The sequence below is a fragment of the Saimiri boliviensis genome, chromosome 6 (assembly GCF_048565385.1).
Source record: "Saimiri boliviensis isolate mSaiBol1 chromosome 6, mSaiBol1.pri, whole genome shotgun sequence".
NCBI lineage: Eukaryota > Metazoa > Chordata > Mammalia > Primates > Cebidae > Saimiri > Saimiri boliviensis.
This window is the reverse complement of record NC_133454.1, coordinates 85,639,229-85,658,689: the sequence shown is the minus strand read 5'-3', so window position 1 is coordinate 85,658,689 and position 19,461 is coordinate 85,639,229. Positions and strand designations below refer to the sequence as shown.

General features: G+C 37.6%; 1 protein-coding gene across 33 annotated transcripts in view; it reads left to right on the top strand.

Moving 5' to 3' along the window:
* The window catches only part of SOX6 (SRY-box transcription factor 6), a 785,339-nt gene that overhangs the window by 734,499 nt on the left and 31,379 nt on the right, over nucleotides 1-19,461 (top strand). For all 33 annotated transcript variants that reach the window (XM_074401148.1, XM_074401147.1, XM_074401149.1 and 30 more), the window contains one exon: nucleotides 3,602-3,710. In XM_074401148.1, coding sequence (XP_074257249.1) covers nucleotides 3,602-3,710 — 109 coding nt within the window. The remainder of the gene's footprint in view (nucleotides 1-3,601; nucleotides 3,711-19,461) is intronic.

The window sequence follows — 19,461 nt, the reverse complement described above, 5'->3', positions numbered from 1 at the left end:
ATTTTACTGTTAGCACACACATTATTATGGAATAGCCAATAAGTGTATAAAACATAGTATATAAAATTTTATTAAAATATACTGTGCACATCAAAAATTCAGCTTTTATCTAAGTGCAAAGAAAAGCCATTATTGTGTGCTTACTGTTTCATTGCTGTTCTTTCTCCAGATCACAATTTTATATTTGTTGCCAGTAAGAGGAAGTTGATTTTTTTCCTAGATGAAAACAAACCTCTGTTCTTTTAGATACCCCAATTCATTCTCTCTCTCCACCCATGCAAAAACCAAATTGATCAATCTTGCCATGGTAGGGAGGGAAAAGTTGCTAATTTAATACAAAGTTAAAAATAATGCTCAAAGAGTTGAATGGTTTGTTCAGTGACTCTGGAAATAAGGGATAATAATCCAGCAGTCTATCTGTCATCAGTGAGGCTGCCCTATCATTGACTCTGATAATATATGAAGATGATTGATACTACCATCTTGTGGCTTGTAACATTTAACATTCATCAGCTCTCACTAAAGGGGGCTTTATCATTTAAATATATTTATTTAATATGCAACATCTACCTCATATATCATAATTTCAAAGCACTTAGAGAGCCAACAGTCCTACAACACAGCAGAGCTGACTTTAATTTTTTTGCAATAACTTGTATGTTGCCTGCATGTTAGTGACTGACAGTGCGTAAGCAAGTGCCTGATCACATTGCTGCATGTAACATCCACTGTCAACATGGGGCAGTTTTCCTGGAGGGGTGGGATTAAATTAGCATTGAGGTATTTTGCTTATATCTCCAATGTATCTTACTTGGGAGCTATGTACATGGTGACAGCTAGTTCAAGTGCATGGAAATTTGGACTTAAGACCTTGCCACCCACAGCCTATATTTGTTCTATATAGGGGCATGCTCACGGGTACTTAATGGCAGAAGTTTAAGCTTGTTGGAACTGAAGTTATCTTTATACTTCTCTCTGTGCCCATGTCCGCATCCTGTATTTACTAGGCTCATGTTTGACCTCACCAGTAAAATCTTTGCTTAGCTCAGCTGCCCAGACATAACTTGTAGACATCAGGCCCTCTTATCTTATAGTTATGTGGCTGGCAAATAAATATTCTGAGCTATTCTTTGAAGAAAAGAAGGAAATCTTCTGGGAGACTAGGTGGAAATTTATATGAAAGGGCATGGCTTTGCAGGGTCCTTCTTTAATCTCAAACACAAGTGCTTAATATTACCAAATTTAAAATGCAACCCACTGCCCAAAACAATTTCTATCATTGATTTATTTTCTTCCTATTTAAGAAGTGTTTTATTGGATATTCTTCCTTGACTTCTACTGTCAAAATATTGATATTTTAAAGGAAAGTATCTCTGTAGAAGATTTTTTTTTCAATGAAGTCAGAAAAATGTATGACTTCAAAGACACTGTGAATGTGTTGTTGAATGTTCTGAATGTTTTTTGTTATGATTAAAAACAAGCTGATACTACTGAATTGTGAGTGCACTTCAATTTTTATAAAAGAAAAGATATTATCATCATGTAAGCTTTGTTGTCTTAGGATTTTACAAACGATGGCATGTAATTTTCCCTCTTCTCCTTCCTTGTCAAAATATTGATATTCTTTCAGGAACTTTATTATTTTTTTTTACTGAGAATATTTTCCAGTAAAATCAAAGAGAATGAATGACTAGAAAGATACTTGAAATATGCATATTGATAGGTAGCACGGTCTGTTGGTTTTCAGAGAAAGTTGTTTTTCCCCCTATGAAAATACAGTTAAAGGTTGTTCTTCCAAGATTGCAGGTGTCACATCAAAACTCCTTTTGCATTTAACATAGGGAAAGCATTCACATGCAAATATTTGAAATGTGAAACAATGTGATAAAACAAAGGTTGAATATTTTGCTTTCCCTGGTACTACTCATCTTCACTTTAATTCTTTTCTTTTTACATCATGACAACCAAAGTGCTACTCAAAAATAGAAATTGGCTGATTAAAAGCAGCTGTCCTTTCCCTGACTGTGTGTGAAGCTCCCACAAGGCTTAGGTTGCTTTTTGTTGTGTCCTGCATCTGGGTTAATTTGTTCTTGTGCACCGTGTTTTCAAATTAGAAGATATTAGGGAACTGTACTTAATTTGGTTTTTATTTTCATTCTGTTTTTTGTAAGTGTCATATTTCACAGGTTTTCCCACATACTGCTATTTAAACGAGTGAGTATTACCCAGTTAGGGAAATTCATGATTATAATTTTTGTTGCAAATCTTTCATAGAAATGGTGTAGATTAAAGCAAGGTTTATGCTGTGTTTTCTTCTAACACAGATTTCAACGTGTTCCATGATGAAGGGGAACTGGAAGACTTCCTGCACAATTTGACTGATGGGGATTAATTATAGAAATATAATGATATTCAAAAATAATCATATTAGAAAGCACAAATGTAGTGAGGCTGTACAAATGAAGCACAGCCTATATCAAGTAATTGTATGTTTGCTCTTTAAGAATATTTCCAAGTTTCTAAACATCTTACAGAAGAGAACACTCAGAGTGTTTCCATCTAATGCCGAACATGCTCAGTACAGAACTAGGTCATTGAACAATAGACTGAACAGCAATCAGCACTCTACTGCTGCATAATGCATTAAGTATAACATGCAGAAACCATTCCCGGAGCTAGAAGCTGCTATTTCATGTCTGTAAATTCAAGCTGACATGACATTTAATATTGTTTCATAGTAATGAACAACAAGGTTTCATTCATTCATAAGCACAACACAAAGCCAAGTTTGAGTCAGGAGAGTAGTGAGGAGATGAGAGGGGGACATGCGCTGTGTTTCTGCAGACAAGAACACCATATTAATGATGGTCAATGAGCCCCTCTGCTACTGATCCAGAAAGCTGCAGAGGGAGTGTTCACTGTGATGCCTCCGTCTCCTACTCCTAGAAGAACTGGTGAACAAGTAAAACATCTCTGGGTTTCCCTCCTAAAGCAGCAGGGGTATTTAATTTTCCTGGCTCCATGGCTGGCTAGGAGTAATGTCCTCCTTTTCTCTTCCCAGAAAAATCACAGTTGAAATTCTGAGACAATATAGTAGTATCAGTCATCATCTAGTTGGCCTGCTTTGAAATACTTGTTTTTGAAATCCTCGTGCATAAAATTCTGACTCGTATTTCCACAGGAATACCAATGCAAACTACGTTCTCTAAATGGGAAAATTCCTCTCCCATTAAATTTAGCAGTGTATTTTAATAGGAACTGCTCTTTCCAGTTTTGGCATTGTTGGCTCAACCCTCTCTGTTGCATTCTTTTTAGATTACTGGAGCAAACCCAACAGAGAGAAGATATGCAGAGCAGCTCTGGCAGGTTCCCTGTCACAGCTTTCCTTTCCTTACAGGCGCTATGGTCTAGATGCTGTCAGTGCTGTGTCCATGTCACAAATGGCTTTCAGTGGAATTTTGCCGAAAGGTGAAAATTGGTCCAAGTTGGTCAGAAATGATATTTGCGAATTCAACTTTTGCCCATTAAGCAAGATAGAAACTGAAAGGAAATAGTGGCTGTTTGGAAACTGGAATAAGCCTCTAATTATTTGTTCTTCTAGGAAAGAACACGCTTTGAGAATCTGGGGCCCCAGTTAACAGGAAAGTCAAATGAAGATGGAAAACTGGGCCCAGGTGTCATCGATCTCACTCGGCCAGAAGACGCAGAGGGTGAGTGGCCTTTCCCTAGCTCTTTTCTGCTGTTCCATATGTTTCCAAAGGTGTGTCTGAACTAGACATAGGATCTTTATAGTTTTTCATAGGAGTCATCAGCTAGAATTTTTTAGGCAAAGCAGAGGAAATGTTACTCTTTAACTATGTATTTATGTTATGTTATGCATTATAGTGGAGGACTTTAAGAAGCAGCTAGATATTACATTGCTGAATACCTAGCAATCCAAGTACTTCAAGGTACCATTAAAGTTTTAAAATAAAAGGATCCTCTACATTTCAATGAATGGCAGAATTCTGTGTTTCAGCCACCTCACCGAATTCGTATTTAAAAAGGGAAAGTATACAAAGAGGGGCTTTTAAACATTATTTTATTCATTGACAAGTAATAATTGTATATATTTATGGGATATAAAGTGATTTTTATACACATATACATTGTGGAATGATCCAATCAGAGTATTTAGCATATCTAAATCAAGTGATTCCCAGGTACAGTAGTTTTATTTTGGGGATTAAATGATAGTTTGCAGCAGTTTTAGCATAAACTTAATAGTTGGCTGGGGAAGGCCCAGTTTGTGCCTATGCACTAACCATTACTAAAGTCTTTCAGAAGTCTGGGTGGAAAGACCAGCCTTACTCTCAGAATGTCTACCTGCACCAATATCAATGCCTGTTCACTTCTCTTCCCTTTTTGTTTGTTTGTTTTAAATACACAAGCAGCACATCAGCAGAAATTGCTCCCCAGAGTCTGGGTACAATTTATGGGTTAGGTCAGCAATTCAGCAGTAATGTTGCCTGGTTATTTACTGTGTCATCATCGAGTAGAGACTGGTTTTCCCGTTAGCTGTTCTTTTGGCAGAATCTGTCCCACTAGTCAGGGAAGATTAATTTGTTCTCTTCAGAGTAACATGATACTTTGCCCATCTCAGGTCTCAGCTAAAGTCCTTCTTTAGCTTAAGGGGAAGAATCTCACTAGTATCCCTTTTACTGGCAGGGTTTCCTCCAGGACCCTAATCCCTTGAAAACACATGAAGACACTTCATAGCAGCATCTAAACTGGGCATGGCTTCTAGTGAGAGCCTGGGGCCATCCCAGGCAGCCCAGAAATCCCTGGAATGAGCACTTAGATGAGTAGTATTAGACATTAGGAAGCCTTCAGAAAGTTTTCAGAGCACTAATTTTTCATACTAGTAGGGAAGATTAATGTTTGATGATAGTTTAGGAGACAAAGTGTTAAAATGAATTCTGATTAAGATGTGTATGTGTGTATGGAGTAAAGAGGGAGGGAGGGAGGGGAAGGGAAGAGAAAGGAAGGAATGGAATGAGGAAGAGGAAGTTAGGTAGGAAGGGAGGCATGAAGAGGACTCAAAACCAGAAACATACTTGCTGTCTTCCTTGAAGAGTGTGTATCAACAGCCTATTATTTTCATAGGCACTTTAAAAGTGCAGGTTTTCCACTGACAGAGGTCAGTTTCCTTTGCTTAGGGAGCCAGGAAATCCAAATGATGTTACTTGCGCAGTTAACCATCTGACTGCAACACAGAGCTTGTGGCTGGCCTAAAAGTCTGTGTGGAAGTGTTTCAGGTCTGGCCCATCTCAATTTTATTGGGAGATTGTACTGTAGAGTACCTAAATTGTTGACCATTTGTAATGAAATAAATATTTTTCATTGCTTTGGAGTATTCAGTCTGTTTATTTCACAACAGACTGATAGTTACAGAGCTCTATCACCTTATCTGTGCTGTCAAAGACTTTTCTTAATTCGCCGTTCACCCTTTTTCATTTGCTCCCTGAACTGCATATTGGGTGTAAATATAGTTAGTTATCTCTCAATAATGTCATTATCTAGTTAGTGATATCATGTGCTTGGTAAGTTAAAAATCATGGTCAGAATTATTAACTATTTAAAAGGAAAATGTTAAAAATTTAACTCTAGAGAAACATACTATATAGAAATATTTTTGGATATTCTATTCAATGCCTAGATTGTCTAGATTCAAATCAATTTTCCAGGTTGTTTTGTTTTTAGCAAACATTTTACCAAGCACTGAATTGCTGGAGGATGTGTTAAGCTTTTTACACATATTTATTCATTTAATCCTTATACACATTATAAAGAAGGTATTACTTTTTCCACTTTACAGGTGAGAAAACTGAGGCTGAGAATAATTAAATTACTTGCTATGAGCCACATATTAAGGGTACAGCTGAGATTGTCCCAAGCAGCCTGCCATACTATACCCCCTGTATATACAGAAACACTGAGTCCCTTCATTTTTCTGAACAAACTCCTTGTGACCTTCCTCAGTATGGCCCATTTCCTCTTCCCTAAAAATAGCAAGTCATGCCATATGCCAGCTCTCATGTTACTCTGTCTCATATAGCAGCAGTGCCTGATGAGTGTCATAGTAGAAGGGCTGTAGTGGCCCAGGCGCTTAAGGAGCATGTGAAAACCTCCCTTCAGAAGCTTGCCGAGTTGCCATTGAGACCTCATGTGCTTTGGGGGGACTGTGGGTTCATGAATGGAGTCAAGTTACCTGTTCTAATACTGACTGAAGTGTAGTGCTTCTGTGAGGACTTCTAGGATGGGTAGCAGCCTTCTGCTGACGTCAGGATACTTCCTGGCATCTGTTCAAGTGTGAGCTGATTGCAATGTCTGCTGGAGTTACAGTTCATATTAAAGTCAGAGAAGATAACAGGTACACATGATACTTTCTCTACTTTGTTCTTTCATATTTCCCTTAACAGTAAGATTAAGAAGAAACTGGAGTATCAGAACAACTAAAAAAACGTATTTGCTCCTTCACTTAGTCTGTGTTCTAAAAAAAGAACCAGCCAACATTTCTTGAGTGACTACCATGTGCCAGCCCCTAAACTAGACATAGAATAAAAGACAGGAAGCAAAGCAGAGATGTCCTTGACCTCTTTAAACATACGATCTAGTGAGAAAAGACAGAAGATTAAAGGAGAAATATGTACATACATAATTACCATGGAGAAAAGTGCTAAGAAGATCAGGACTTCTTTGTGCTCTCGGAGTGAGAGCTCCTTAGGGAGGCTGAGTTGATAGGTAAGTTCTGTGCCTATAGCCCAGGATGTCCTCTCCCTCAGTTCATACAGGTCTCTTCTGGCCTTGGGACAGCAATTTTAAGAGGCTATGCCCTCCCTCCACTCTACCCCATCCTCCTGTGAGGCTTCTGAAGTGACTAAAGTAAGCCAATCCAGAGGATGAGGCCCTGCTTCCACCAGGCTTCCCAGGAAAATGTGCCAGCCATGAAAATGACAATATCACTTAGTAAGCAACTTGTAGACATGCTTCGTAGCCCTGAGCCTGGAGACAGTGAGGAAAAGGTCACCAAAAGAGGCAGCTGTGCATGTGTATTAACCACTCATCAAAATCATATGACAAAACCATAGGCAAGGAAAACAGAAATTAAAAATATAAAAGGCAAATGCCTTCAAAATTTTATTTTTAAAGTCCAGCTGTTATTTGGCTTGAATGTGACAAGACAGCATTTCTTGTTCACCATGATATTTATAAAACTACAAATTCATTGGTGCCGGGGACTTAGGAAACATGTTTAAGGTTTTGTTACACTTTGAAGCAGTTGAAGTCTTAACATGTATTGAGTATACATAATTTGTTAGCTCCTATGTAGGACATGTAAGGAAGAGAGGGCTTGATTAGTTGAGTCTGTCGCCATATAATTAAGAATGGTGAACAGCTGTTGAACTTTCTATGGACTTTTTTTATGGCATTTCCCCTTTTCTTATTCTGCTTAGGCAAGAGTGCAATTCTTAATCCAACTCTCCTAGTTTCAAGGTTGCCTATAGACTAGAAATTCTAGCCTGTTAAATGGGAGATTTGAGTTGAAGTTCCTTTGCTAAATGACTAAAAATAAGTACCTCTGGGCTTCTTTATCTTTTAAAAGAGGTGTGTTAGGTTTGAATTCATCTAAGATCCTTTCCAGATCTGTGATTATGATTACAATCTTTATAAAACACTGAGTGAATTTTATATCAGAAAGATGATCTGTTTATCCATAGGTTCCATTTAGGGTTGTTTGTGTTTTTTTCATTTTTCCTTTTTTCTTTTTTTTTTGGAAGAGGAGAGTAATAGCTTAGAGGTTGTGCTTGTACCACTTGCTGAATTGAGTTTTCATGTTTCTTGAACTTTTCTTTTTATTAATGAGGAGATCTCTCCAGTAGTATTTCCCAATTACTTTTCACAGATGGGCTCCCTCCTCTTTGTCTCTGTTCTTTCCCCCAGCAACAATAGTTGAGACTTGGCTTTTTAAATACGTTCTTTCCATCCAGTTTCTTTTCTCTGTTATACCTGCTATTTCTAAAGGGATACTTTTATTTTCTTTTTCTGTTTTGCTGTATGGTTTGAGTAAGAAAACATTCTTCTAACACCTTTAAAACAATTTTCACATCAATTACTCTGTCCCAACCTTACTGGGAGGCTGTACCTCATTTTGATTTGGGGCATAGAGAAAGATAAGCCTACCATTTATGGATGAGCTCTGAAAGGGATTATCTTTGGCCAGACTGTTGGACCCTGCCTGGATCAGAACTGGAATGATGTGCTGTCCTACATGTATTAAAACTTTGCATTGATTTGAATGGAAATAGATATGTGTACCAAGAATACTCTCTTTTGGGACTGTTGCTGTCAGATTTCTTTAGAAGCATTTTATAGATTTATACTGAATTTGTGAACTGGAACACAGCCAAGATGAACTTACCCTTCTGAAGCTTCATTTGCCTCTCTGTGTATATGTGTATGTGTATGTGGAGTGGGGAGCGGGTGTGTGTGTGTGTGTGTGTGTGTGTGATTTGTGTGTGTGTGATGTATGTGTGTACCTCCAATTGCTTCTAAGTTGTATATCTCAGGATAATTTTATTATTGTTAGCTTAAGCTCTTTGTTTAAGACAAATAGGAGATATTGCAATAGTTCTTCTTTTTCTTTAATACATACCATTTAATATGAATGCTGTCTCTTAAAAATCCTGCTCATTCTTTGATCCATACACTTGAAAAGTGTTGAAGCTTTTTTCATTCCCCTTGCCCTCCATAGATCCTTATTCCTGGCAGAAAAGATTGACCTTAAGATACGTGACTCACTCAAGGTAGCAGAGGCAACTGTAGCCTAATCTGGGGTGGGATTTAAATGCTATAACTGCATATGCCTTAATGTAAAGATCATAGTTCAAGCCTACCAGAATATAGTGCTTCACACTGCAATTCTTGGCTTCTCAGATTTGAAATAAAGGAGATAAGTCATCAAATCTGTAATTAAGGCCAAGAAATCACTTCTCATATCCCTGACAAGTAGTTATTTTACATCTGTTCAAATGCTCTGAGAGTCTGATGACAAAATACTGACCACTTCTTGAGAGGCTCATCCTAATTCAGTTAGCTCTTTGTTAACAATTTATAACTAAAATTTATCTCTACTTCCTTGTAACTTCTACCCATTTATTGGTTCTAATCTAACTTCTGGACTGTAACAATAAAACTTATCATTTCTTCACTTGACACCCCTTCAGATATTTGCTTAAGGACTAGAAGACTTAAATTCTGGTTGTTCCATTCTTAGCAAGTCATTGTCTTCCCCTAAATTTTCTTATCTGTCAGTGAGGAAGTTGGTCTAGATGATTTCAAGTTGACAATTTTTAAAACTTTATTATTTTACTTCTATACAATTGAAACTCTTCACATTTAAGGCAACTAGAGTGTAACAAGTATCGGTTAGGGATGACGCAATCATCAAAATAAATACGATTATTGTGGAATTATACCAGAGATGGCATGCCTTGCCCAAGAAGGTATCCAACTACTAGAGCACATACCAGGAATAAAATATGAGAAATTATACATATAAAAATGCAAGACTCAGGTAAATCAGAGGGAACACTAACCAGAGCTATGCTGTGGGCATATGGGTCTGGCTTTCCATAGCTACCTAAAACAGTGTCCAGGCATCTCAGAGAAATGAATAGGCAATGGAGTCTCTGTGGAACCAGCAGGCTGGTGACTGAGGCCAGGATGCGTAGTGAGGGAGGCCCAAGACATGGTGAAAATGAGTAACAGTCACACAGGCTGGGATATAAGCAGAGTCCACGAAGCCCTGGGCTCTGGACTAACTCTGTTGTACGAGTATCACAAAAATGTATTTTACTGTGGATATAAACAGTTTTAGAGGATGCTGTGCACCAGTTTATATCAGCACTATATATAAAGTGCAGCTCTCTTAAACAAGCAAATAAACTTCTCTTAAAGAAATATATTTGCTGTGTCTTAAAAGCTCCCAAATAACTTTTAATGTTGGTAGAAAACAATTTCCATTGAACCCTCCAAGTGATGTATAGTCCTGATGGGGCAAGATAGTGAAATGTCAAGATTCTTGTATAACTTCATCTCCTAATACTCCATAAAAGGAACTCAACCTGCTGCTTATTGTTGCTGAAGATAGAAAGCCCTATCAAAGACCCAGCCTGTCTTTAGTGAGGAACCTAGCCTTGCCCGATAGCTGGTTTCTCATTGGGCTCTGTGAATAATCATCACACACACACAAAAATCTCCTTTTCTGACTGAATATTCTCTACCCTGGGGAAGAAATGCCTGACTATGTCATTACTGAATCACATAGAAACATAGTTGGTCGTCTGTACCATCTGTATCTGCAAGTTCTGCATCTGTAGATTCAATCAACTGCAGATCAAAAATATTCACATACAAAAAAATGGCTGGTTGTGTCTGCACTGAACATGCACAGACTTTTTCCATGTTGTTATTTCCTAAACAATGCACTGTAACAACAATTTACATAGTATTTACATTGTATTAGATAACATAAGTAACCTAGAGATGATTTCAGGTATGTGGGAGGATGTGCCTAGGTTATATGAAAGTACTATTCCATTTTATATGAGAGACTTGGGCATCTGAGGATTTGTGTATCTGTGGTGGGTCCTGGAACGAATCTCTCTCAGATACTGAATAATGCCTGTACTTATCCAACTTGCTACAGCAACTGAACAATGAAAGATTAATACTATCTACTGTGAAAATTAGACCCGAGACAAGAATAGCTAGCATATGTTCCTGATGGAACTGCAAAATCAGTCCTTGTTTCCTCAGCAGTATGTATATCTGCTTCATATAAACCAGCACATCAGAATAAACCCTGACTGATAGAGTTCTGTCTGACGTATTTGGACTGACTGTAGCTTTTGAAATTGTGGACTTTGCCCAGATTCTTCTCTCCTAGCATCAAGAGCCATTTGATTTTCATCCTGCAGGCTGTGAAATTGAGCCTAGCCTTAGGGTGATGGGTTTTAATGAGCATCAGGCTACTTATGAATGTGCTTAAAATTCTCTGTTTAAGGTCAGGATGGGAATTGAGACCAAACTTTGCCCAAACGACCTTTTCCTTCTCTTCAAGTTCTGATAACTGTGTTTCTAACTTGTTCCAAAGAGTCAGTACCCACCCAGTCCTTCCCCAGTTTCTGTTACTGACTTCCTATCTTTCTTTAACCAAGGTGTTCTTATTCAGTCATGCACCACCTAATGACATTTGAGTCAATGATGGCCCACATATATGAAGGTTGTCCTGTAAGAGTATCATACCATATTTTTCTGTACCCTGTCTATGTTTAAATATGTTTAAACAAATTACACAAATATTTACCATTGTGTTGCCATTGCCCACAGTATTCATTACAGTAACATGATGTTTATGTTTATAGTCTAGGAGCAATGGACTATACCATATAGCCAGGTGTACATTAGACTATACCATCTAGGTTTGGGTAAGTACATTCTGTGATGTTTGCACAATGACAAAATTGCCCAAGGATTTATTTCTCAGAAGGTATCTGTATCATTAAGCAATGCATGACTGTTTTTTAATATCTCCTTCTAGATTCCTCTTCTCATTTTTTTTTAACTTGTCTATCACTGTTTGCCTGCATTCCCTATCTGCTGTCTAGTTTCAGCCTCTTTAGAGGTGGGTCTCTATAGACTGAATCTTCAATGCTAGGAGCTTTCTAACCAGGGGCTACCCTACTCATGGCCTCCCAATCTTCAATTTTACCTATCTGTGCAATCAAGTTATAATTTGCTGATTATATCTTGTATAATACTGTTATGGGCATGGAGGGAAAGGTTTTTTAAAAATATAGACCACATTATATTCTTTAAGAGCTTGTAATGTAGTTGGGATTACATGTTTAATACAAATAAAAAGCAAAGCAATTTAAGATATTAAATGTTCAAGTACATCATTAAAGCAGAAAAGAACTGCAATTTAAAGGAAGAAGCGGCAGTTCTTTGTGGACGGCAGTGGTTCTGGAAAAGCTGATAGAAGTGTGGCTGGAGATAAGCCTAGGTTTGGATAAGCAAAGAGAAGAGAATAAGCTTTCAGTAGAGGGAATAATCCAAGCAGAAACAGACATTAAGCAGATAGACATTCACAGGAAAGCTCCAGAAGGGAAGAATCATCTTTTTCATCTTTGTGTTTTCCGCCAAGCCTAACACAAAGCCTGGCACATACTTGCACTTATTAAATATGTGTTGAATTGAATATGTTACAGAAATAACTGGGTGCCATATCGATTACCAGGTTGAGGAATTTGGACTTTCCCACCAAATAAGCATGGACTGACCTTTAATCATTCAAGACTAATTTAGACTAGAGAGGTTAAGAATAACAGAAATGCAGTAGTTAGGTTGCTTTTGGAGATCTCTTAGTCTCTTTATTCCTCTGCTCTCCTTACTATTATTTCAGAGAGGATGTTAAAGTGGGTATCTTTCCATGTTATAACATGAAAAAGCTTAGCAGGTATTAGGTGTGTTTTTGTTCAACTCATATTAAAAATAACTCCTTTCCTCCTCTCCTCCTGGATGCAGGTAAGTACGATTTTCCCTTTGCTGTGACTGATCAATTCCTTACAGATCAGTCTTGTACTTTTGCCTCTCACTTAGGAGTATGTGATTTTTTTAATTGTTTTTGTTCGATAGATATTTACACCTGAGACATGATGATGCCCAAGTTAGGTCATAGTACCAGAGGGGAAAGATTACATAAGACTGCATTGTCATTTACTGTATACTATAAACTGCTACATTTAGGAACAGGCTATAACACGTAACTCTCAACAAGAGCTTAATATCCCAAATCTCAGACCTGGAAAAAAGCATTTTATAAGAAATATGTTCAGCCATTTTCAATTTATATTAGGAATACAAATCAAAGCTTACTGGTATCAATATATTTTTTGTATTTTTTACTTTGGTGGTAGAAAAATTGCTTTATGATGCTTCAGTATAAGCTGACTCTTCGGTGGGAAGGTTGATCCTACATGAGGACAAAATAAAATGTGATAATAGCTGCTTCATGCTGAAGAGTTACAGACCTGTTTGTGGGGAAGAAGAAAAACAATTGTCAAATGTCCCTGAAACTTTCTTGCCCTCCATTTCTATAATTTCACGGTCAATAAGTCAAATCCTTTTGACTTATTGACTATGAAATTGTCAGTCTTGTGAACTTACCTATCTGTAACTTACAGATAATGGTCTCTTTTTTTCTTCTAGGCTCTGTCTGAGCAGTATGGTCTGGTTTCTGTTCCCATGTATGGGAATTGGGGAGATGTGAGATGGCCTTTCTTGGTTGAGCCTTATGCCTAGTCATTGTATTTTAGTCTGTATCATAGAGAACCTTTTGAAATATATTTTTAGCTTTTGGGAAGAAAAGAGGCTCCACTAAGGAGTAAATTGCATTCCTCAGTGAACTTATGTGTTTATTTAGTAACTACCTGAAAAACAGAATGTAAAATATAGCAAACATTACCCAGGTATGAGGAAAGTCTACAAAGGCAACACATATGAGTTAAGCACCTGCTATGTTCTTGGTACTGGAATAAATGTTCTACTAATTCTGTTACCATTACTACTGCTACCTATTTCTAAAGGGAACTACTGCTTAGTCAGTAGGTATTGGGTTCCAGTCACTGTGCTAGGAAATTTACATATATGCCTATTTATTTCTCACAAAGATGCTGCAAAGTAGAAATTGTTAGCTCTTTTTTATAGAGAGATGAAGCTACAGTTTAGAGAAAGAAAATAATTTATCCGAGGCTACTTAGCTGGGAAAGATCAGATCAAAAATTCAAACTGTGATCTGTCTACATGGCATCTGAGCCATACTACCTTCTGTTTTTCTCCAAGATGAGCTGACTAAATTGGTTGCCTTTGTTGGATTAGCTTTTTCCCAGAGTTTTCATTAAAAAGCAGAAAATTTTAATTAGCCATGTAAACTTGTGAAAGGTTTTTTAATCCTTTAAACTACATAAATGTTAGGCACTTTTCAAATACTTTCACCATTTCTCAGGGTGAAGAAGTACTGGTGGCCCATCTGATTGGATTGACTGCCTAAAATCCTCAAGTGATCTCCTTTCACTACTGTCCATTCCCTAACCCCAAACCTTAAAAAAAAATTAGTTTTTGCTGCTCCCATAATCTGCATCTTCCATTCTAATAAAAGACAGATTCCCTAGGACAAATTAAATGAAGAAGAGAAGTCAGTTAAATTAATCGTGTTAGGAGTTTTAAAAGTTTTAAAAGTAGTTTTAAAGTCTGGATGCCATTAAAACAATTCAGCTGACCACTGAAAAAATTCATTCACATGGCAGGTGTGAAATTTGGGAATAGTTACATTTGAGTGCCCATTGTGACTCTGCCATTAATTAACTGCGAGACTTGGATGATTTAACCTCTCTAAGCCCCAAAGTTTCCTCACTTGGAATGAGGAATATGGATTAGGTAATCTTTAACATCCTTGTCCTGTTAGAGTTCTCTAATTCAATGAGCATGTTTTGTCTATTTCATAATGAATCTGCCACTTAAGGAAAGTCCCATTGTAAGCTTACTTGAATTATATATACCGTACATCATTAGAATATTTTCTGATTTAATATTTCTAAAAATCTCAGACATGCCTTACCATGCCTTCCAAGGTTTTCCTAGAATTAGGGAGCCTGGCATCTCAGAATTGTACAGTATGGCTAGTCAATCAAAGAAGTCAAATTGGAACCAATAACCTCTAAGTCCCACACAACAACTATAGGTACATTTTCCACATCAAAATTCTTCTTATTTTATAGAGGTTTCAAGAAAGACAAGATACTTAACAGCATATAAGAAATAAAATGAGATTTCTACAAGATCTGATTTCAGAAATTCCCAGGTTCTAGTAGAACATGTAGGCATCAGAGACTCACTCTAAATTTCTCACTGTTGAAGATGACCACTCTACTGTATCAGTAAGCATTTGAGTATTTACCTTATGCCATCCTGGATACTAGATCCTGGGGATAAGGATAAGCAACTAAGGATAAGACACAATGTAATCACCACTGTTTGGGGATACATAGTCTGGAGAAGAAAGTAGGAACCTAAAACTGGTAATTTGGATAAAATGTGCAAATGTTAAGATGGAGGTATGCATAGGGTGCCACCTGTGGGAGCCTAGGATACTTATTCTAACTTGGCTACCAGGTAGGAATTCCATGGGAGAAATAATCCCAGAGATGAGTCTTCAATAATGAGTGATTGCAAGATGGCCAGGTAATTCCAGGAAAGGAGAAAACTCAGATTTCTAATATGAAACAACACAGCGTTTAGAGAACTGGAAGTAGTTCAGTGTTATAACACAAAAAAAGTTCCAAGCTGAGTAGCCAGAGGTGGTACTGAAGCCATAGTTGGAGGGCCACGTCACGGAGAGCCATGTGTATTGTACTAAGGAGTGTAGACTTCATCTTGTGGGCATGAGGGAGCCACTGAAGTGTTTTAAATATAGCAGCGGCCTAGTCCAAATTGCATTTGTGACAGATCATTCTGGCTGAAATTAGGAGGAGGTATTTAGGTGGGGGTTAAAGGATTTAAAACTGGGTGTAAAAATATCAGCCAGAAGGCTAGTTTTTTAATAGTCCAGCAGAGATCGTAAAGGCTAAGGCAATCGATAAAGATTGAAATGAGACAATGGATTTAGTAGCATCCTTGTTAACTAACTACTGAGACTTGCTTCATCTTCCTTTGCACTTCTTAATTTCATGTAGAATCTATGTCAGGAGCTAGTGCTGGATAAAGCCAAAAGCTGCTGAACAACACGAATTATTCAGTCTACCAGCTTTTTACCAGTCTTTTTATTCTCCAAGGGAACCTTCTTGAACGTGAGCCCAGTTCTCCTGAAAACTTAGGAAGCCAGAACTTATTATTGCCTTATTTCAACCTTAGTGGTCTCTGGTTCAAACTTAAATGATGCCTTTTTGCCTGGGCTCAACAATTTGTAAGCCTTCCTCCTGTGTATACATACAGCTTATAGATAATAAGTGGAATATTTGATGCTCTACACTACTTTCAGGTCATTAAAATAAAGAAGCATATAAATTATCCCAGCAGCCCTGGGATTCTGTAGTTGAAATAAGATAAAGGACTCTGTTTAGCTATCTGTATAAAGTAAATATAACTTGAGAATTTTTTAAAAAGTAAACACACGCATCAAAACTGAAAGCAAGAGACTCTTGAAAATACGGACTGGTATATCACTGGTTAGAATTTCCTTCATTTTGCAAAGCCACGAGCCACATGCATCAGCTCACCACAAAGTCATTAAGCCTTTTTAAGCTCAGATGAAAAACATTAACAAATACCACAAAAGGCTTTAGTATAGCCCCTTTGTTCATTCACATATGGCACTTTATAACTCCTGCGCCACTCCGGTCGTGTGTTTGTTTAAGCTGCCTCCATCAGGCTGGTCCTGAAAGAACAAAAGACATCTTGAGCAATCCTAAGCAGGAAATGGGCTAATCTAAACATGGTTTGTGACACTTTAAGTAGAATAGAAAGGGGAGGGATTGATTAGTCATTAATGTCCAATTGGCTCCATATGTATGTTGCAATAATAAAGCCCTTTTTCAGAGCAGTAGCAGAGTTATTGAATTAGAGGTTTATGTTTCCTCAGAGCTGACCTTAGGGAATTCCCTTTGGTTCCTCTTGTTGATCTTTTAAAGAGAATGGAGTTTCTAATAGAAAAAAATAGAAGTCTTATCCACAATAACACTTGCTCCTAATCCTGTAACCAAGGAATGCATTAATTTAGCATTGTTTTAATCCCAGCTATAATTTAGTCCTTACTGCTTTCTTTACATGCCCTTGCATCTTTGGTGGGGCAGTATTTCAGAGACGAATTAGATAGTGGCATGAACTTCAAAACTGATAATGGGCTCTTCTAATGTGCTTAGCTGGGCAGGAAAGTGGCATCCTTAAAGGGGGAAAATAATGTTCCAGCCAAGAAATGGTGGGCTTTGAAATTCAGTGTTATTTCAGATTGCTGAATAGTGACTGGGGTGGCTTTGGTGTAGGGGAAATGTACTAGGCTGAAAGTCAGAAGATTTAGGTTCTAGATCTGGCTATGCTCCATATTATCAGCAACTGGTTAATCAGGAGAAGGTGCTATCACCTATCTGAGTCTTGCTTTCCTCATCTATAAAGTGAGTGAAAAGATATGCCTTCCTACCCATTTTAAAAGATTGTAATGAGGATGAAGATAATGTAATTAGTGAAAGCACTTTGTAAATATTATTTTATGCAAAGTTACTAAGCACACGTGATGTGTCTATCCTAGAAACTCACCTCTGACCTAGCATGTCAAAAAGGTAAATTGCTCTTTAAAGAAATACATTGGTACTCTGGTTAATGAAATGTTTGTTTCCAGCTGGGAGCAGTGGCTCACACCTGTAACCCCAGCACTTTGGGAGGCCAAAGCAGACAGATCATTTGAGGCCAGGAGTTCAAGACCAGCCTGGCCAACGTGGTGAAACCCTGTCTGTACTAAAAATACAAAAAAAAAAAAAAATTAGCTGGGCATGGTGGCTTACATCTCTAATCCCAGCTACTCAGGAGGCTGAGGCAGGAGAATCGCTTGAACCTGGGAGGCAGAGGTTCCAGTAAGCCATAATCATGCCACTGCACTTCAGCCTGGGTGACAGAATGAGACTTTGTCTCAAAAGAGAAAAAAAAAAAAAGTCTGTTGCCAAAGTGCCCAATGGAATTTTTTATGTGTGCATTACATATAACTAGACCTTTCTATTCATGTATCTCTCTCACATACACTCTCTCTCTCTCTCATACACACATACATACTCTCTCTCTCTCTAGTTTATTTAGTGAATTTCTTGGTGTATATAGGTTCAACAGTTAAAGTAAATAGGGATTTGTTTTAGTAGGACTGAAGAACCTTGAGATGAAAACAAAGATATTAAAATTTACTTATGATCCCCAACATTTGGCAAATGAAGAATTAACACCTTAATTAAAGTACCACAGGTAATTCATCTTTTGTTCCTGTACCACTGGCTCTTATATTTTCACCAATCACTAGCTCAGAAGAATTGTGTGTCCATATTTTGCATTTTCCTTCCTTAATTCATTTCACCTATCAGTAGGTCACTCTTTGCTAATATATCTTGATAATTTTAATAAAAGATATAGGGAGCAAACCATACTCTCCACCCCTGGCATTTCTTCTTTTCAGAAGATGAACATATCACTTGCTCACTTCCTTAATGATTAAGGCTTTTGCTGAGCCATGGAATGTCAGATAAATGGTTAGAATAGCCATATCTTTTTTTTTTTTTTTTTTTTTTCAAGAAGCAATCAAAGTTGAATTCCAAGCGGCCTTCGTCTAATGACAGTAAGTTCAGATTCTGGCAGAATAGGAATGAGAAGGTAGCAGTAGGTTTCCATAATCATAGACAGACAGCTGTCAGCCATTCCTTCAACACAGTGAACTGGATCTCTATTGTATTAAGATAATTTGGTAGGATAAATATGGTGAAATATCAAGTCTGTATAATATTAATACTCTACTTTTCTAATTTCAATATCCTTCTAAAATTTCATCTTCTACATTTTTGTTTCTAATGCACTCAGTATCATTTTCTCTGTTAACCCAAATAGGGGACTATCAAATGTATTGTGTAACTTTTCAGAATCCTACAGGAGAAAATCAACTATTAATAGAATGAAGTAGTCTGAAATAGTGTGATCGTCAACAGTTCTGTCAAGCAACCCAATGGTGATACTTGTGTCTCTTTATCTTCATAAGCAATCAATTATAGTTTTTTTGCCCTTCTTAATAATTCATTTTGGTAAATGAGATTATCTTTGAGTTCACAATGGCCTGAATATGCCACCTACTTCTCAGGTCCACAGAAAAAAAGAACCTTCCAAAAAAGGAGCATTTAATTTGTTGGATGGTTGGTTTTCTTTTCTTTTTTTTTTTTGAGATGGAGTTTTGCTCTTGTTACCCAGGCTGGAGTGCAATGGCAGGATCTCGGCTCACTGCAACTTCCACCTCCTGAGTTCAAGCAATTCTCCTACCTCGGCCTCCTGAGTAGCTAGGACTACAGGCGTGAGCCACCATGCCCAGCTAATTTTTGTATTTTTAGTAGAGATGGGGTTTCACCATGTTGACCAGGATGGTCTCGATCTCTTGACCTCGTGATCCACCCGCCTCGGCCTCCCAAAGTGCTGGGATTACAGGCTTGAGCCACCACGCCCAGCGGATGGTTGGTTTTCTGCTTTATTTTGTCGGGTTTTTTTGGTTGTCATGTTTGCCTTTTTTTAAAAAAAAACTAAGCGTTGAAACAGTTTTGAGTAGTGTCTCATTGTATGGATATA